Source organism: Sturnira hondurensis, unplaced genomic scaffold, assembly GCF_014824575.4.
Source record: "Sturnira hondurensis isolate 20B ecotype Veracruz unplaced genomic scaffold, ASM1482457v3 Scaffold0022179, whole genome shotgun sequence".
In the NCBI taxonomy this organism is placed as follows: domain Eukaryota; kingdom Metazoa; phylum Chordata; class Mammalia; order Chiroptera; family Phyllostomidae; genus Sturnira; species Sturnira hondurensis.
The window spans coordinates 88,502-108,495 of record NW_028094810.1 but is presented as its reverse complement, the minus strand read 5'-3'; the positions used below and the strand labels follow the sequence as shown (position 1 = coordinate 108,495).

General features: G+C 58.8%; 2 protein-coding genes across 10 annotated transcripts in view; one reads left to right on the top strand and one right to left on the bottom strand.

Moving 5' to 3' along the window:
- The window catches only part of NPRL3 (NPR3 like, GATOR1 complex subunit), a 45,808-nt gene extending 39,424 nt beyond the window's left edge, over positions 1 to 6,384 (top strand). For all 9 annotated transcript variants that reach the window (XM_037034535.1, XM_037034538.1, XM_037034531.1 and 6 more), the window contains 5 exons: positions 767 to 873; positions 1,411 to 1,540; positions 3,683 to 3,872; positions 4,539 to 4,731; positions 5,534 to 6,384. In XM_037034535.1, the coding sequence (XP_036890430.1) occupies positions 767 to 873; positions 1,411 to 1,540; positions 3,683 to 3,872; positions 4,539 to 4,731; positions 5,534 to 5,699 (786 nt within the window). In that variant the 3' untranslated portion in view covers positions 5,700 to 6,384. The remainder of the gene's footprint in view (positions 1 to 766; positions 874 to 1,410; positions 1,541 to 3,682; positions 3,873 to 4,538; positions 4,732 to 5,533) is intronic.
- On the bottom strand, positions 6,326 to 14,870 carry MPG (N-methylpurine DNA glycosylase). The gene is made up of 4 exons (XM_037034617.1): positions 14,739 to 14,870; positions 12,241 to 12,465; positions 9,374 to 9,578; positions 6,326 to 6,770 (listed from the first exon to the last, which is right to left on the bottom strand). The coding sequence occupies exons 1-4, from the start codon at positions 14,760 to 14,762 to the stop codon at positions 6,394 to 6,396; spliced, it is 831 nt and encodes a 276-aa protein (XP_036890512.1). The 5' UTR covers positions 14,763 to 14,870; the 3' UTR covers positions 6,326 to 6,393.
- Positions 14,871 to 19,994: the final 5,124 nt, after the last annotated feature.

Sequence of the window (19,994 nt, the reverse complement as noted above, 5' to 3'; positions counted from 1 at the left end):
AGTGGGACTTGGGATGAGAGAGAAGAGGGTCAGTGATGGAACTGAAATTTGCATTGTGCTCAAGTTGGTGGTGCCACTAGAAGCCTCGTGCCGTAACGAGGTAGAGGTGTTCCTGGCAATGTCGCAGGCGTTGCATACAGGTAGGGGTGACCATCCCCTTGAAAGCTCCCAGTGTTGGTTAAGAAGGGCAGCAGGCTCACCTGGGGAAGTGCTCACCTAGAATGATGCCAAATCAGAAATGCCCAGTGCCTTTCTTTTCATGAAGTAAGGTAGTGCCGTGTTCTCAGACCTGGCCTCCCCTTGTGAGGCTCGGAGGGGTTTCTGGCATCTTTGTCTGGCCCATCCTGATGTCCAGGGGTCCAGGAGAGCGGGGCAGTGGGATACTCTCCAGGATGTAGAGGGCATGTCCAGTGACCCCACAGTCACTGCACATGGAAACCCATCCCCATGCTGGAGTCATGGTGGTAGTGGGGAGCCTGCCTCTGCCAGGGTGGCCAACCAAGTCCCTTGCTCAGCTGAGCTGACTCTGTGATCCTAGGTACCCTAAATGTCCCTATGCTCCTGGGACCTTTCCTCACTCCCAGCCAGAGCAGTACAGGACCCTAACGGGAAACAACACCCCAAACTGTACAGGGAGCAGCGATAAAAAGGCTTGTTGCTCTGAGCATAGGAAATGCTGCATGTGCTGGCTGTGTCCATAGTCAGGGAAGAAGCCTCCGTGGGTCAGCCTCTCAGGCACTGTCCTGCCAGCCCCCTCTGCCTGCAGGTTTTCCAGCTTGCGGCTCACCTGGTGTACTGGGGCAAGGCCATTATCATCTACCCGCTGTGTGAGAACAATGTCTACATGCTTTCCCCCAACGCCAGCGTGTGCCTGTGAGTACCTCTGGCTGCCAGAGCCCAGGGCCCCTGAATGGGAAGGGGTGTGGTTGGCAAGGCCTTCCAGATGGCACTCCCCAGGTCAGCTAGGCCTTCTCTTGGACCAGATGCCTGGCCTTCTCTTGGACCAGATGCCTGGCCTCTCCCATGCCAAGGTCCCAGTTCTGGCCTGGTCCAGCACCACCTGGCTGTCCTTGGGCCTGTGCTTTTCCAGTACCAGCTGCCTCCAAGAAGGGCCTGCACCTGCCATGTCTACAGCCAGTGAGCTCTGTACCTTGTGCCCGATGGGAGTTCAGGAGCCTTGGCCTTCATTCGGGGGCTCAAGAGGGACTCTGGGGTGGCTGGTGCCCATGGCTTCTGCTGTCCCTTAAGGGAAGGCAACTGGGCTCTGTCCTCATTGCACTCATCCTGACCTACCCATCACGCCACACCTCCCTGCTGCCTGTCACAGGCTCACAGCGAGGGCATGAGTGCTGTGAATCATGATGGGGTGGTCACCGAGCTCACGGACACACTTGTCTCACCTGTCCCCAGGTACTCACCTTTGGCTGAGCAGTTCTCCCACCAGTTCCCGTCTCATGACCTGCCATCTGTCCTTGCCAAGTTCTCCTTGCCTGTCTCCTTGTCAGAATTTAGGAACCCTCTGGCTCCCCCTGTGCAAGAGGTGAGTCTCAGAAGCCAGGGGAGCCCAGGAACCTGATCCAAGGGCTCTCAATACTGCCACGCCCTTAGCTCTGGGGTGTGGGGCCAGGAGGGGCCTTGCCGTGTAGGTGGTCCGTGCCCTACCAGGGTAACAGAGCTGGCTCCCCAGCCAGGTCACCTGCAGGTGCTTGGCCAGAGACCCAGTACTTGGGCAGTTCCAAGCCCCTCCCACGAGTCCGCCCCTGGCTGCAGTGGGTTGTTGCTAGGGTTAAAACCACAGTAGGAGGCCCAGTCTGAAGAGTGCTGATCTTTGCTGGGAGGACAGAGCCACCTGGTGCCCCTTCTGGGCCTGGGCCCCACAGATGGAGGAGGCAGAGCTGGTTTTGTTTTCACTGAGCCTGGGCCCTGCCCTCCTTTTCCCTCCCTGTCCTGGCCCAGGTGGCTCACTGGTACCTCAAATCTCATCCAAGTGGACATGGAGAGGGTGGGCCTGGGTCAGGGCGAGGGGTGGGTGGAGGGCTCTGGGAAGGTGGGAGGCCTGCAGAATGGTAGGCTGAGTTCTGTCTGCGGGAGGCTTGGGTGTGGCCTGGACCTTCCCCCAGCTGAACTCCCGGGGCTCTGGGCAGAGACCTAGGGCAGGGCCAGATGAGACAGGTGTCGGAGATGGGGCTGGGTGTTCTTAAGGCTGTTCTTCCAAAGTAAAGTATTTACTTTAATAAGCAGCAGATCTGTTAGGCAGAACCAGTTTTTAGAAGCAAGCCCTTTCCTTTGTCAAACTGTGAATGAGAAGGCGATTCTGGTTCCTCAGTTCATTTAGATGCTGCGTGAGACAGAGTTCTAAAGGCCGTCTTTCATGGAGCCTGCGGTCTCCAGGAACCGTGCCAGGTCATGCCAGCTGAAAGAAAGACACATTTGCATCTGCACCCTCCCCCTCCCAGCAGAAATTTCCTGGTGGTCTGGAAGGCCGGTGGAATTTTCAGGCCATGCCTGAGGGGCAGTCTCATGCCTTGTCAGGGGGCCCAGATAGAGCTGGGTTTGGTTCTGCACAGTCCTGGGGTGAGGCTGTCTGCTTCTCACCCCTCCTGCCTCAGGAATATGTTCCTCCATGCTTATGGAGCCTCTGTTTTATTTCTTTCTTTTTTTTTTTTAATATTTTATTTATTTATCTTTAGAGGGGAAGGGAAGGAGAGAGGGAGAGAAATATCAATGTATGGTTGCCTCTGCCGAGGACACACAATGTATCATGTGTCCCCTGCCGGGAACTGGCCTGCAACCCAGGCATGTGCCCTGACTGGGAATCGAACCGCGATCCTCTGGTTCGCAGGCCCGTGCTCAATCCACTGAGCTATACCAGCCAGGGCTTATTTCTGAATTTAAAGTTTTACAATCCTTTTTAATTTTATTTGGTGTGACCAGGTCATACACACCCCGTTTCCATGCCTGTGTGTCCGAGAACATGGACACTGTCCGCTTGCATTTTCCTGCTTGTTGGTGCTGGAGCTCCGCCCAAACAGGGTTCCTTGCTGTCCTACTCAGCTGCTCGCCCTGTGGGAGAGGGGTGGATGACATGCCCTAAGGACCACACAGCTCAGCAGGGGTCCTTGTCCCTGGACAGGCTTTCGGGTTGACCTGAGGAGAGGACTTCCTGCTTTCAGGGCCGTTACCCATGGCTTCTTTTTGCACAGTGCGCAGGCCACAGGGAAAGGGTCCCACAGGCCCCACTCTGTGTGGTGGTGGGCTCGAATGGCAGGGCCCAGTGGGCTGGGGACACAAGGCAGAAGAGGGGCAGCTCAGAGCTGGGAGGGCACATGGGCCTCCACGTGCCAGGTCCTGGTCCTCAGCTCTGAGCAAGAAAGGCCAGGCGCTAGAGCAGCCAGGTGTGTGGTGGGAGCAGGTGTGGCCAGGGCCCCACTGCTCTTCTAGACTCACTGCCATCCCTGGAGGCTGTTAGGGTCGCAGAGTCAGCCAGCGGCTAAGAGCTCCTTCCTGGGGCGGGAGCCACCTTCCTGCCTTAAGTCAAGCCCCTGGAGCTCGTGCACCCCTGGATTTCAGGGTGACTCGTGAGGGTCATAGGCCAAGGCATCCCATTCCTATCAGGAAGGGAACAGGGCAGTGGTGGGGGCCAGCCTCTCCCAGTGCCCAGCTCACCCTGTCTGTCCTGCAGACCCAGCTCATTCAGATGGTGGTGTGGATGCTGCAGCACAGGCTCCTGGTCCAGCTGCACACCTACGTTTGCCTGATGGCCTCGCCCAGCCAGGACGAGCCCCGCCTGCGGGAGGAGGAGGTCCCCTTCACCACCAGGGTCGGCGGCCGCAGCCTCAGCACGCCCAATGCCCTCAGCTTTGGCTCCCCAAGTAGGAGTCCCCTGCCCGGGCATCTTTGTGGTGGCAGGGTGGGGGAGTGAGCACCTAGGGGACACCTGGGAATGGTGGCCAGGTGGTCCAACAAAGGCATCGCTGGAATGGCTGAGGGACCTTCACGTGGCCACACGTGCATACATACCTGCCTCTCATGTGGGCAGCTCGGTCCTCTTGTAGACTGCCTTCCTTAAAGGAGCCCAGGAGACCCCGACCCCACTTCCCTGTACCTCTTTGGCTCTGAGGAGGAGGCTGTACCTTTGGGCTCTTGAGCAGGGGCTTGTTCACATCAGGAGCAGTCTGCCCCCAGCCTGCCATGTCATCCATCACTAGCAGGACAGTTGAAACCTCTGTACCCCGGGGCCTATGAGAAGACAGTGACCGTCACGGTCCCTTCTTGAAAGAGCCGCTGTGGCCATACTGTGCCCCCAGAGGCAGTACTGCACTGCCAAGCTCCAGGTCCCTGGAGCTCAGCTGGGGAGCTGAGGAGGAGGAGGAGGGGCTGGAAGGTTTCCAGGACAGCACCTCCTCAAGCTGAGGCCTGCCCTAGGGCTTTGGGCTCAGTTTGAGGACCTGGCCTGTCCAGGGCTCTTTGTCTTCCATATCGGGTTGAGAAGGCATCCTTGGGGGGCCTACTGCTCCCTGACTCATGCCCACTCACAGCCAGCAGTGATGATATGACGCTCACGAGTCCCAGCATGGACAACTCCAGTGCAGAGCTGCTTCCAAGTGGGGACTCCCCGCTGAACAAGAGGATGACAGAGAACCTGCTGGCCAGCCTGTCGGAGCCCGAGCGGGCAGCTGTACTCAGTGTGCCCGCAGCCCAGAACCCCGAGGACCTCCGCATGTTTGCCAGGTGGGTGCGAGTCCAGGGTCAGGACAGGAAGTGGATGGGGACCTACTCAGCCCACCCCAGCTGAAACCCATTAATGACAAACAGCACTCACTGGTTGAGGTGACGTCTCATGTACTTGGGAGTCCCTACCTGGTCCGTTTGTGCCAGGCATGAGGAGTTCGTCTGCTGCTGAGACTCTGGATCTGGTGCCTCTGTCTTTGGGAGTATCACCAGTACTTCCTGGGTGTTTCTTGTTGCTTCTTAGGGCCTGGCAACAAGTTCTCATCCTCATGAGGCCTGGCAGGGATTTTTGCTGGGACTCGGCCTAGGGGTGGGAGAATCCATATCATAGGTGACACAGACTTTGTCATACCTCCCTGACTTAGGGGGCTCTGCAGGTGTAACGGTCTTCTGGAAGAGGTCAGGCTGCCAGGGACTGAGCCCCCAGTTAAGAACCACATGCCAGGCAGCTGGTCCAGTTGCAGACCTGCCCTGAGCAGTGACCCCATTCGGATCCAGAACCACAGGGGGCTTGTTGCCGTAGTGGCATGAAAGAGAAGCCTCTGGCAGACGGGCCCTGTGCTGCCCCACGCGTGTCAGAATGCTGGGGGTGGACGTGACCTGTGGGCTCTGGAGTTCAGACAGCCATGTGTCCTCAGAGTCTCACTTCAATGGCTCCAGGACATCTGCCTGCTCCTGTTGGGGGGCATGGACGGCTGCCTCCCTAGGCCTCTGAGACCCCTCCACCTGCTCTGGGCCTGCGGGCTGCTCAGTGGCTGGTCAGACAGAGGCCAGCCTGGGCTGTGCCATCCCTCCCCTCCAGGCTCCTGCAGTACTTCCGAGGCCGCCACCACCTAGAGGAGATCATGTACAACGAGAACACGAGGCGCTCCCAGCTGCTCATGCTCTTTGACAAGTTCCGCAGCGTGCTGGTGGTGACCACCCACGAGGACCCGGTCATCGCTGTCTTCCAGGCGCTGCTTACGTGAGCCTGGGCCGAGGACACAGAGCCAGGCTGCTGTAGTGGGTGGGGGCACTGTCACGTATCTAGTTCTCAAAACTGGCCCAGCATCTGAGCTGAGAGGGTGAAGCTCTAAGCTGAGGGCGGGCGTTCAGGACTCATGCTGAGCGAGGCCTGAGTGCTTCCCACACAGGTTTGAGTCACATGTTTCTTCGACCCCCCCCATGTGTGTTCCTTGGCCCCCTCCACTGCTGCCCTTCCAAGTCTGAGGGTCATGTGCCTGGCCCATCCTGTGTGGCCCAGCACTGTCCCATTCCTCCCAGCCTGTGGGCATTTCCTGGCCTGGCCCTTACCACAGCCCTGTATTAGCCCCCAAGAAGCTCATGGCTAAGTCATCCCCCTGCCTTTGCCACCTGATGCACGAGGGCCTGGGCTGACTAACAGTGGTTCCTTGGCCCCCCGGGGGTTGGTCTGCACCAGTGCTTCCAGCTCTCTCACAGCGGGGAGTGCAGGGGCCTGCAGCAGGCCCGAGGAAGGATGTGTCCGTGCTGCGCCGGGCGCTCTACCCTGCTACACTCCCAGGGCCCTGATATTCCCGTCCTGGAGGAAGCCGATTGTTATGGAGGGGTCTCTGGCTGAGACACAAGTGACACATTTTCTAGAAATGAAGTGTTTATTTGGGTTTTAAACAATTAAAAAGCTTGTTCCAAGCAGGCTCTTGCTCAGACCTGTGCATCCCGCTCAGCTGCTCTGTCTACCACACTGACCCAGGGGCTGCCCTGGATATAGAAGCGCAGGGGCTTCTGGGCCCACTCTCCTGCACTGCCAATGCCCACTCGGGCTGCTGCCACCACAGCGAGCTCCCTGGGCTGCGGCGGGCCACGCTCCAGCCACATGGCCTTGTCCTTGGTGAGGTCACGTTGGTCGAAGCTCTTGTCAATGGCCAGGGCCTGACAGAGCTTGGCGGGCCCGCTGCAGAGCTCACGGTCTTTGAGGGCCCGGCCCGTACTGGCTTTCCGGCAGGCACTGCGAAGCCGCCGCATGGTCTCTAGACCTTCCAGGGGCTCCAGTGCCCGCAGCAGGACACATGCCCCGTCCCCTGTGAGAGAGACAGACAGGCAGTGATTGGGCCTCCCCACCCTGGGGCACAACAGCGCTGCAGGGATGGTGCAGCTGCCTTCATGAGCACTCCTATGCTCATTTACTGTCCAGACCCTCTGCCTGCGTCTCCCTTTTGCACATCTGCACCCGTGGGGTTCCCAGTGGGGCCCCTGTGAAGCCAGAGAGCCTAAATACCAGCCGGGGAGAACCAGCAGAAATGTTTAGTGGGTGCTTGTAGTGGGCTTCCTCTTGGCTTCTCTGGTTTGGTGACCAGCAGCAGCTGAGTCTGGCAAAGGAAACCCTAGATAGCCCGTTCTGCCTGGCATGGTGACCCCGCTAGGATGCTGGAAGCTCCTGGGCTGGCCCAGATCCCTGTCAGACCCCAGAGCCCCCCACTTGTCTCTGCCCATTCAGGATCTATTGCGCAAGCCAGGAAGTTGGCGGTTATAAGTGTTCACAGGATGCTGGGTGAGCCCCACCCCGTGACCCAGTGGGGAGACTGACCAGGCAGAAGGAGGTGTCTGCTGATAGCATCCCTCACCTCCCTTGGGGTCCCCTCTGGCCCAACTCCCCCACTGGGCCAGGCTACTTCAAAGGCCAAGCAGCAAACTGACACCTGGGGCCGCAGAGGACACATCTGTCCAAATTCGCTTGGCCCTGCATGGCTAGGGGCGGTGATTACCTGGACCGGGGCCAGAGGAACCCCAACCCCAGCAAGGCCACTCTCCTGACTCGCTGTGGCCTACTCTCCCCCCCTCAGAGTCTGACTGGCCCAGCCTGAGGGAGGGCCAGGCCAGTCCCCACTCTTGGGCCTCTCGATGCAGGCCTCCTCAGCACCCAGGAGCTGGCCCTGAGTGGACACAGCAGCAGCTGGCAAGTGGGGTTTTTGTGAGCAGACGCTTTTAACCAGCCAGTGTTCAAAGGACCTCAAAGTACACCTAAGGACAGCAAGGACTTGAAGTTCCAACTGCTCTGTAGTTCCTGGGCCCTTTCCAGCCAGGGCTACCTGTGTGTGCCCCGAGCCACTGGGGCTGTGACACATCCCTCCCTGTCCCACTAAGCCCCCAAGTGGTTCTGAGGAGCAGCCTACCCCACCTATCACCCACACCCTGCTCCTGGAGCACGGCTGAGTCCCGCACCCTGAGGTAAAATCACAACACCCTGATCCTGCTGACCCTTCCCACCGAGTGTCCAGTCCCACCCCTGCTCCTCTGTCCACACCGCCTGCTGGGCCTCAGCAACTCCCCTCTTCTCTGCACTGCCTCTGCCCTGAGGGTGATATACTCCGCCCTGCCCCCCACCCCCTTGATGTACTGGGATAACCTTTGGCTCTGGCCCTGACTCTACAGATGAACTAGGTGACCCTAGTTGACCCTCCCCCTGAACTAGGTGTTCCTGGGGCATCTTGGTCATTTGTCCAGAAAGTAATATGCCACTTCCCACGCCTGCACTGTCTGCCCTCAGAAGCCCTGGCTCCTCCCTCCCTCGCTGACCACAGCTCCAGGCATCTCTGGGCTCAGTCCCTCTCCTTACCTGGGTTCAGGCCCACTTTACAGGAGGTGCTGGTGTCGCTGCCAAAGAAACACTCCACACCAGCATAAGCTCTCCGGGGTGACAGTAGGGCCCCGCGGGGTGGTCCCCTACCCTTGACAGTTCCCTCAATACCCTTTTCGTGCCGTGGGTTATTCCATCCTCTTGCCCTTGCAGCTATGGCACTGAATGTCCCCAGCTGCCGTCTCTGGGCAACCACGGCCCCCTCGTCACTGAGTCACTCAGCAAACATGTCTTAGCATAGCATACCCAAACTCATCCCTTCACTGGCCTCAAGCATTCATTCACCCTGGGACCAGCAAGGGGAGCTGGGCAGACAGACGCTGGGACTGGCTAGCCAGAGTGACCGCTCCTGGTTAGGCTCTGACCAGCTGGTGGTATGGGCTCGCTCTTCTGAGCATGGACCGCCCAGAGGACCGCCGCCTGCTCCCAGAGGGCAGAGGCTGCCCAGACCGGTCCCGCAAGGTGAGTGGGTTCTCCTGGGAGCTCTAGATCAGCACCTCCCTCTGCACTACTGACGTTTGGGGCGATGGTTTTCTGTGGTGGGGGATGTCTCCTGTGCACTGTGAGCTGCATCCCACCAGCTGTGATGACCAAAAATGTCTGCAGGCATTGCCTAGTGTCCCCCAGGGTGGCAGACTCACCATCTCCAGTTGAGAACTACTGATTCAGACCCTGTCACGGGCAGCCTGGCAAGGCTCCCGCCTGAGCCCAACCCAAACAGCTTTCACTCGCCTCCTGCCACAGCCAGCCCCTCCTGAATCTACCCTGGGCCGCCAGTGCTGCTGGCTCTGAGGTCTGGACCTAGTGGCGCCTCGTGGAACCGAACCTGTCTGCTCTGTGTTCAAGCCAACCCGTGACTTCTAATGGGGGCCCGGCCCCTGTGACCACCCTGTGAACACAGCCAAGGTGCCTGAAACCCTGACTTAGCCTAGCACTGGTGCCTCCTTGCTCAAGCACCTGCCTCACCCTAGTCTTCTCAGGGGTCTCCCAGCTACCAGCTGGAGGGCTGGGCCCAGGTATCATGTTCCAGCCCCCAGCACTGCTCACCTCGGCTGGAGACATTCATGCAGAAGTACATGCCATAAATCAGGTACACATACAGGGTCCCCGGCTTCATGAACATGCTGCGGTTGCGGGGGGTCTGCCGGCCGCCCCTTGAGTGGGCAGCTTCGTCCTCTGGCCCCAAGTATGCCTCAGTCTCCACAATGCGGCCACGGAGCTCTGTGCTGTCATCAAGTTGCCGGACCAAGACCTGCAGGCAGTTGGGGTCAGCTCAGGGCACACTGGGGCCAGCCCATTCCCTCCCAACACCCGCTCTGGCTGGGCCCCCAGACAACAGGCCTTGCTCACCGAGAGTTCTGTCCATAGATGACAGCCATCTCAAGCCCTGGCCTTTGCAGTGAATTCCCTGCAAACCTGCACCAGGGAATTCACTGACTCCATGTCAGCGGGTCCTCCATCATGCTGCTCCGCCCCTGCCCAAGTCCCCCTGGACTTTTGTGCTTAGGCCGGGGCAGGGCAGCATGGAGGGCACCCCTGTGGTGTCCTCACATGGCTGCCTGGACACCCTAGAGCCTGTGGAATAACCACGAAGCACGTCACACGCAGCTCCCACCTACCAGCTCTGAAAGGCTTTTCTGAGCAGCAGGCTTAGCTGCCCCCTTGCACTCCTAGCCTGAACCGTGGCCCGGGGTATAGCCAGTTCCACAAGGAATGGGGTCCGTGTGCAGTAGGCCAGGAAGGGACAGAGGGGCCAGCCAAGAACAGGGGGCAGTTGCCAGGCATCGTCACTGGAGGGGGTGGGTGCTCTCAGGCCAGCAGGGTACCTCGGAGAGCAGCCAGGAGAGCCAGAGAGGGCCTGTCGAGGGCCTGGGCAAGCCAGGGAGTCAATCTCCCTTGCCTGGAGCCTTCCTGCCCTGTGGGGCGACTGTCTTGGCTGCACGGCACAGTATGACCTTGGGAATGGGCAGCAGTTATGCCCAGGGTTTATAGTCCCAGGGCCGACTTGAACAGGGGTCACAGTGGGACTCTTGCGGCAGCCCCTCTACAGGGATGTCTGCAGCATCTGCCTCGTTCTTAGGCCAGGCCACCCCTGCCTCAGCCCAGGGAGCCCAGTGTGTCTGCAGCCAGGGTCAGTGCCGCAGGGCCAGGAGGAGTGTGCTGAAGTCCAGGCACGTGGTGAGGTGGCGCTTCCTGGAGACAGGGTGGGGGAAGAAGGGAGTCGGAGCCTCCCCCCGATGCCCATCTGCAGGCAAGAAAGGGAGTCTCTGTTCCATCACAGTTGAGGGCTCACTTCCATTTTCCAGATCAAAGAGGGCGTTCTTTTATTGGCTTCACTCTTCATATTTCCACACCTCCAGGAGGCCCACTGGGGGCCAGCTGCCCTTCGGGAGAGGAGCTTCTCGTGGCCCTGTTCTCACTGTCATTGTTTTAATTTGAATTTTCTGCTTTGAATTTCACTCTGATAAAATTTCCAGGTATTAGACACTGGTTGCTCCCATGCCTACTACAAACAGGTCTCCTCCTTTTGGGGGGAGGGTGTGTGGGCAGGCAACACTATTCTCCGACAAGAGGCTGACTTGAGCGTGGTGTCATGGCACCTCAGTGCTCCTTGCAGTGCCCTGCAGAGGGGTGACTCAAGCCTGGCCAAGGGGTCTGCAAGGACAGTCATGGGAGGTTGTAAAGAGGCTACAGGGACACTGGGTGAAGCACTTCCTTCTCTGCTGGATGCTGCCCTGTCCACCTTCCAGCTCAGTGGGCACGTGAGTCCCTAAAGGGAGGGGGACACGCGGAGGCCTGTGGGCCCCCAGCCGACCTGATGCGGGGACTCCCGTGCCACTGTGTGTGAGATCCCAAATCCTCATTACCGAGGGCTCTCCAGATGGCTCTCGTAGCCCTTGCAGCTGCAAGCATTCTCGTGGGAACAGACCTGGCCACTACCTACTAAGTCCCACTTCAGGTTACACTCCACTAGCCCACATTTCAGGGTCTGTTCCTTTGGGTACCCACTTCCTGGCACCAACTTTCCTATTAGTCACAGAAACTGATTCACTTTCACCACTTCCACGTAAGGTAGCCTCACAAAACAATGCAGGGTAGGCCATGGACTCTCTAAAAGGGCCAGACAACCAGGCCTGAATCTGACACCCAGATGGTGCTCCAGACAGACGTGGCCGAAACTGCACTGCTGCTGTCACAGGGGCCCTGCAGGATCCCTGCTTCCCAGTCTAGACCCTGGGCCTGCTCTGAGCTACAGGGGCCACTGGGGAGCCAGCACTGGCCCTGTGAGCTGCTGTGGTGAGGAGGCGGTTGTCCTGACACAGGCAGTTCGTGGGGCATGGCTGCCACTCTCACGTGGCTAAAAGCCATCCCCACTGCTCTGGCCGGTGTGGCTCAGTTGGTTGGAGCGTTGCCCTGTAACCAGAAGGTTGCAGGTTTGATTCCTGCAACATACCTAGGTTGCAGGGTCAGTCCCAGGTCTGGGTGTGTTTGGGAGGCAACCAATGTTTCTCTCTCTCCTTTCTCTAAAAGCGACGAATGCTACAGATGGGCTCTAATTGTGTCAGGGGACAGGGCAGGCAAAGCCCCTCACAGACACCTGCCCTGATGGCAATCAGGAGGAGGGGGCCGACGTCTTCAGGGCCCAGAGCAGGCGGGCAGACAGTGGCTCCCCTGCCCCTCCCAGGGCAGACACTGCCAACAGTCTCAACATTCTTCCCAGCTGATCCCGGCCCACCTCCTGCCCCAGATGACTGAGGCGAAGCTATCCAGGAACAAGCGTCAAAGCAGCTAACTGCATGAGGACAAGCAGGACCAAGTCCAGGGCATGAGCCCCATGGCGAGGGGTCTGGGGCCACAGACACTGCACTGTGAGGACCATGTCAGCAGAGGCCACTGCACTACATTTACGTTACCTGTCCCAGAAATGCCCGGGCCAGGGAGACTGCAGGCTGGTCGAAAAACTCTAATCCCAGTCGAGCAGGGCGGTTTGAAAAATAGATACTGCGCTGGGGGCCCAGGGTCGTGGGTGGATCCAGGCGGGGCTCCTTGGGGGGAGGTGTTTGGGATCCACCTGGTGGGCTCTGATGCTGCTCTGCCTCCAAAGGTCGCTGCTTTTTTTGCCCCAGTTTGCGGGAAAGCTGTAACAGGAAAGAACAAAATAAAGTGTCTCAACAGGAGCCGGCAGAGGACTGTGCAGTGAAGGCTGCCTTGCAGAGCTTTGGCAGTATATTTGCCTGCCTCAGTTTCCTCACCTGCAATGTGAGGGAACCATTTTGTACAAACAGACCTGATGTCCTCACCCCCTTGCTGGGCCCCAGAGGTGTTGGGAAAGGAATGCATGTAAGGAAAGGTTCGTGGCAGTGGTGACAGCGTGGCCACTCTACTTTACACACCCGCCACATGCAGAAGGTGTACAACGCAGTAGCAAAGGGCTGCAGGGCCCAGGGAGGGGACAATGGGCACAAGAACCTGGGACAGGAGGGCTGGTATCCTTTGATTCCCATTTGCTACAAGGAACCCAAATGAACTTCTGAGCTTGTTTCTGGAACACTGCCCTTTGCACCTGACCTTAACCAAGAATTTGGTAGAGGAATGGATTGTGGGCCATTCACTCCCCGAATGCACACATCCACTGTGCCAGACTCCGCCTTAGAACATCTGACACACGAGGGTGGGTGAACACCAGGCTAACCATCTGCTTGGCCCCATTCCAAGCTCATGACCGCCCCCCAGTGAGTCCCCAAATGTTCTCTGCCTCATGAACCAGATGTCAGGATGACAAGGAACAAGTAGGGCAAAGGACAGGTCTCCTGAGGGATGAGGATTGGCTGAGAACCTGCACAGTTTCCACCTCCTACCTGCCGCAAAGCCTCTGTCCTGCCCCCACCCCACCCCACCCCAGGAAATCTGAGCATGCACCCATGGCTGTTTTAGGAACAGCTGACCTCCAAGGAGCAGGGGTAAATAAAGAGAGCAGGTGAGCATCAGGGCCTGAAAACACCATCCTCAAGGGCTGATCTTCAGCAGTACCCATGTCTTCCTAACATGTGACAGACCCATTATTTTTAACATAAGAGCTGACATTCCACATCAAGCGGAGACCGCCAGTCTGCTGAGAATGGACGCTGACGTGACCGTCTTTGCAGTCCTGCCCATCTGCCAATACCTACCATGGGCTCAGACTCTGGGACGCCGTGGCCCCTGCTCTCGCCCTGAGTTTGGCCCCTGGCCTGCCTCTTGGTACTTGGGTCACCCTGAGTCTCTGCGCCAGCCCACCCTGGGTGGTGGGGGGACTCATATGGATGTCCAAGGACTGAGGCTCAGAGAGGCCTTAGCCTCCCCATTACAGACCTGGGATTCCAAGCTGCCTCACGGGCCTCTGTAGGGGTCACGGCCCTCACGGGGTCACCCCGTTGCTCAGCTCTCGGGTTATATAGCTTGCACCACATTCACAGTGANTGGTACTTGGGTCACCCTGAGTCTCTGCGCCAGCCCACCCTGGGTGGTGGGGGGACTCATATGGATGTCCAAGGACTGAGGCTCAGAGAGGCCTTAGCCTCCCCATTACAGACCTGGGATTCCAAGCTGCCTCACGGGCCTCTGTAGTGAATGTGGTGCAAGCTATATAACCCGAGAGCTGAGCAACGGGGTGACCCCGCTATTGCACCCAAGGGTGAGTGCTGCCTCAAACCGTGCACCTGGGCGCCTGACATGTGTCACCTGGCCCTGCTTAGAAATGAGAGTTCCCTGGGTGAGAAGCCCCAGAAAATGACTGAAGGGTGTCCACCTCTGTTTCCCCATCCATGGTAAGGGAACCAATAACGTGCACTTTACAAGAGAGAATCCAGGCAAGCCCCTGATTGGCATGCAGCCAGTGCTCAGTGAATGGAAGTGAGAAACAGAGTCCACCTGGGGTACCTCCGGGAAAAACCTGGAGACGAGTCTCTTCCAGGCTGGGAGGGCCTGGCCTGGATGGAGGTCTCCAAGGGACCCACCAGCCTTCCATCAGAACCTGGGCAAACACGGAATCAGTAAATAAAGCGCAACATTTCCCCGGCTGTGACAGACACTAGAGCTAACTGCTAGGCCACCCCCATGGTCATTTCTGTCTGCAGGCTGGCTCCTTGGAGAGGGGACATTTGATCTGGGCCTAAGTGCCTAGCATCTCACCGGTGTCGGGATATCCTCCCAGACCTGCTTGGAGACCTCGGACCAGCCTCGACTTTACTTCTGGAAAATGGAGCCTAGCCGCGAGCCCGAGCCCGCCGGGCGCTCTCCTGGGAACCGCAGACCCTGTCGGGGGCCCGCCACGCGCGTGTTACTAGTTTTCCACGGATTGTGCGACTCCGGCTAAGAGTTTCACCCTCGGAGACTGCCCCTTGGCCGTGCGTGGAGCGAGAAGCGGGCTCACCTGGGTCCCGCTACGCACGGGCATTGCGCGGCTCAGACAGGGACTCTTCCGGGACTGAGACCTCCCCGGGTCGCAGCCCACCCAAGAGCCAACCCCGGAGCCAACCCCGGAAGCACCTCCCCGGCCCGGGGGTGGAGCCGGCGCCTGCGCCTGCGCGGAGGAGGACGGAAGCCCCGGGGGAGCAGCCGCTGGCGTAGGGCGCGGACTCCGCCTCGTAGGAGGAGTCGGGGTGGGGACACATGGGGGGTGGCTCCGTGGGACCCGGGAACTCAGGAGGTCTGTTGCCAGCCGTCTCACCTCCCATCCTGGACAAAAACGTGCGACTGCTGGGGCACTGTGGTGTGAGAACGGGGGAAGGCGTCTGGGGTTGGGGCGAGACCTGCCTCGCCGCGACGCCGCTCCCAGTGATCTGCCCCCGACCTTCTTGCACTTTGGTTCCCCCCCCACGGCCACAGAACCCACTGCACCACCAGCTGGGGGTCAGACCACCAAAAGGACTGGTCCGTCATAAATCTGGGCCCTCGGTTGTAGGAGTAGTGCTTTGGGGAAGTGGCTTTCAGACAGTGGGGTCCACGTGGAGGTCATGTGAGGGAGGTGGAGGGAGACCTGGTCCTTGGGGCACGACTTCCTGGACTTCAGAAGGAGTCATTTGGGTGGAGAGGACGTGTTAGGGGAGTGGGCCGGAAAGACTATGTCTGGGAAGCTGACGCTGGGCCTTCACAGGCAGTCGGGGAGTCTGTTTCAGCAGTGGAGCCCCCATCTCTCCCACTCCCTAAGATGCTGAGGGGAGCCGGTCTTAGTCCTGGAGTGGGCCTGCTGGAAGATGGCCAGCCTCCTCACGAGGCTGAGGCATGGACTAGGACTGTGGGGATCTGAGCAGACCAGTGAACGCAGCCTTGCTTAGCAGCAGCTAGGGATAGAGTGGGGAACACTGCTGCCCTCCACCTCTGAGCCCCTTTCCACACCCAGCACCAACTGCCCACTCTTCCTATAATCTTTCAAGTTGGATTTGTGCCCTGGAGGAAGGGGAGGGAAATCTGGGTAGGGCAGTGCCTGGCCCAGAGGAAGGAAGGATCATGGGCAGTTGCTGTTCCGGCACAGGGCTGCTTTGGGGACCAAAGGCTCACTGGTAGCTCCTAACACTCAACAGACACCCCCCCCAACACACACACTCCAGGGTGTTTCTGGGTCTGTAGGCCCTCTGCCCTCTTAGGCACAGCCTCACTCCCTGTACAGCCCACCCCTGTCTGGGAAAACCCTGGCCCTGGGCAGGGGACCTGCGGGGCCTGGGAGAGAGGTGGGCATAGGATAGTGTCAGATGGGGGTGTTAGGTGGGTCATGTGAAGGGGGCCCTCAGATACACCTGGCACCTGGTCTCTGGGCAAGTCCAGCTGGGAGGAACTGCTCTCCAACTGCTCCTTCTCTGACCAGCCCAGGGGCTGAATTCCAGCCCTCCAGCCTCCCACCCCCATCCCAGGGCCCCAGCCAGGACTTCCTGGGGAGGGAGGGGCAGCAGCCTTCCATCCTGCTGGAAGCTACCCAGCAGTTTGTGGCACTAGTGCTGCTTCCGGGGGTGGGCGATGTGTCATGAACCCATGCTTATAAGGCAGGCCTGGATGTGACTCCACCACTTTCTTTTCCTCCTCAAGCCCTGCGGCCATTCTACCTAAACAATGAGTCCCCCTTCCAGCTTTCTTGTGTGCCCAGTCCTCCTCCCTCCTCCCCCTTCCCTCCCCATCTCCCTCACTTCCGGAGGGAGACTGAGGCCCCAGTCAGGCTTCATGCCCCTGGTGAGGGCAGGGGCAGGATGAGTACTGTTCTGTATTATTTTTTACTTATTTCATAAATGGTGCATGGTCTTTATAGAAATCATGGGAATTCACACATTTCCAGAGGGGTGTTTTATCCCAATCTTGAGGATGAGAAAAGAGAGCAACCCTGGCCCCCAGGAGGATGAAGCAGGGCCATTTCTCCAGCAACCCATTTCTCCAGATGTTCTGGCAGGGGCTTGTGTAACCTCTGCAAGGAGGGCTCCCGCCCCCCACTTCCTGGTTTGTGGTCTGAGGCCCCACCGCAGGCTGGAAGTGGTGGGTTAAGCATTCCCACTGTGGCCTGCAGGGCAGGCTGGCTGGGAGTGAGAGAAGGTGGTGCTAGGTGGGAGGAGGGGCCTGGGGCCTTCTCTGTGCCTAGTGCGCCCTGTGCTGGGCTGGAAGAGGCATGTTGGTGGATATCAGTGGAAGATGGAGGTGAGGACACCCTCCATACTTTCAAAAGGATCCATGCTAGGGCCAGCTGGAGCTGGCCCAAACATCCTCCCTGTGCCCTGCTGGGCCACCTCATGGCCTGTGGAGTGGCCATCAGTCACCAGAGCCTTGAGAGAAAGGACAGCCGCTCTCAGAGGCCAGATCTCCAGCCCTAGACCTGGCTCAGTGTCCTCTCTAAAGTAGAGACATAGGGACAGCTGACACCCTCAAAGGGAGAGTTGACAGGTGGAGGGGTGTTGTCCTCATCTCCTTGGGCAGAGCGGGCCGCTGGAGGAGGTGTGTGGGGGCTGCATCCTCCCTTTCTGGGGCTGCGCTGCCATTGTAGCTGGGCCCTGGGCCCAGGTACCCACTGGGCCCACTGCCATCCCCTGGAGAGGGGCAGCTGCCTCAGAAATAGCCAGTGCTATTCAGGCCCCTGGCTGGCCTGGCCCATTTTGGCCTCCTCCCCAAATTGCCAGGGGCTGATCCTGGGGTCATCCAGGGCCCCCAAGCCCAGGGACTGGTCTGCTGAGCTGAGGATTCTAGATTGGCTGGTAGGGACCCTACTGGTCAGCACGCCTAACTTCCCAGGTCCTAGAGTCGAGTGCATATCCAAGGGGACGGTCCAAACACTCCCCCGTCCTCGGTCACGCCCCACGTGCAGGCAGTTGCAGCTGACTTCCAGTTCCCCAGGGCTGGGTGAAGAGGGAATAGAGGCACTGGGGGCGGGTCTTTCATGCAGGGCTTCTCCACCAGGGCATGAGACAGTAGGACAGACTTGAGGCAGGGCACGTGTGTGCATACATGTGTCCGTGTGGGCTGGGTCCAGGCCTGAGGGCACACGTGTTGACCCTTCTCTGCTCACACCATCCTTCTGATGCCAGAGTCCTTGCTCAGGAGGCCAGGGTGGGCCGAGAACCTGGGGTTCCTGGGTCTGCACGCCTTGGGAACAACACCTGTGAGGAGCAAGGGCTTGCAAGAGACACTGCTGTGGATCCCATGGGAGCTTGGACCCTTCAGAGGTAATTTGAATGAGGGGGGAGCCATTCACCGGTCCCTGGACACATAGGACACCTTCTCGGGGTAGGAAGCATAATTTTGGGCAAGGCGGCTCTTATCTGCCAAAGGTGACTGACTGCTCAGGGGGTTCTCCCCTGTGAGCCAGCTGTAGCTGGTGCTCCTGGCAGCTGCAAACGGATGTCTGGGTCACGGCGTGGGTCTGAGCGTCCAGTGCAGGAAGGCCCTGCCAGTACTGGCTGCCCAGCCATGGCATGCTTTGGCGGTGAGCCCAGGCCTTGGCTCCAGAGACGACACTGCCCTAGGCCCTGTCAGCCCAGTCTGGGCGTCCAGGTGGGCAGGGCCTGCTTATCCCTGGCAGGGGTCAAGAATGCTGGGCATGGAGAGACTGTCCTGTCTGGCTGAGAGCCTGGCATGGGAAGGTTGGTATGTGTGGACTGCAGGAGCCCTGGGCATCAGCCCTGGGCAACCTCCCTCTTGCCTTGTGTCCCCAATGCACCTGTAGTCACCCTTTCCACTAGTGAAGGAGTCCCTTCCAGCCCCTCAGAAGCTTTGATTGTGTCCCTGTGCCTAAGAATCAAGTTGATATTCCATGGAGGACCTGGAAGGAGCAGGCACTTCCTTATTCCAAGATGTGGATGGGGATACAGCCAGAAGATTCTGGCCCCGGCCCAGGCTCTGGGCCGACCTGTAAGTTGGCTGCTACCTCGCATTGTCAACTTGATTTTCTGTGTAGCTGTGAACCAGGTTGTTTTCTGCAGCTCGACACTAGGCATGGCTCACCAGCCACAGCAGCAACTCTGCTCAGAGACAGAGAGTGCTACCTGGTCTCCGACCATCGAAAGGCCTGAGGACACATTTGTGGGCTCTCTGAGGCTTCAGGGGCTGGGCCTCATGTGCCCAAGGTATTCTGACATCTGGTGGAAGGGTCCTTGGGAGACCTGTGGTCCCAGTTCTTTTTTTAAAGCAAATTTTATTTATTTAGAAAAGGGAGGGAGAAAGACAGGGAGAAAAACATTGATGTGTGAGAGAAACATCGATCGGTTGTCTCTCACACATACTCTAATGGCACCCCAGCTGGGGACTGGGCCTGCAGTTCAGGCCTGCGCCCTGACTGGGAATCAAACCAGTGACTTTTTGCTTTGTGGGATGATGCCCAACCAACTGAGCCACACTGGTCAGGGCAGCCCAGTTTTTCTCTGGGAAAACGGGAGACCATTGTATCAACTATGCAGGGGAGGCTGAGGCCTCTCCACCGCTCGCAGCTCCTGCTTGTACCCTGCTATTGGCACCCCTCCCCATTTCTCATGTCTATCTCCGGGTGGCTGGGCCTCACAGACTCCTTCAATGTCAGGAGCGAGGAATGCTGGGAAATTCCCACCAGCAGCCTCAGCCTCAGCCTCAGCCTCAGCCTCCCCTAGGGACAGATGGGCCATTTTATGTCCAACTCGGAGAGTGTAGGGTGAGCCCACCAGGGGCTGTTGGTGAGCTCTGTGAGAGGGAAGGGCACAGAGCGCAGCGACACTGGGCTGCTGCCTCTGCTCCTGAGTTTTAGGGGCTGCAGGCTCAGGCTGACCTGGGAGAGCCTGATGTGGGGGCAGGGTTTCCAGGGGTGGGGAGCATAGCCTGAGGACAGAGTAACTGCTCTGATCCTGCCTTTAGTGAGTGTGAGGTGTAAACTCACAAATGGAAGTGTGTAATTGTGGTATGTGCACATGCGTAAGCATGTGAGAGTGGGTACGGAAGTGTGTGGTTGTGTGTATGAGTAGCTGGTGTATGTGAGTCTGAGTGAACAGCTGTGTGTGAATGAAGATGTGAGCGTGAGTGTGTGTAAGAGCATGTGTGTTTGAGTGGGGCTGTGTGCAGAGTAAGTGTGAGCGCCCCTGTGGGCCTGGGACAGTGCAGGGGAGTGACCTGTCAGCGTGGGCCTTTGGGGGAGGTTGGTGGTTTGGTTTACCGGACATCCAGAGACACTCTCCACCCCCCACCCCCCCAC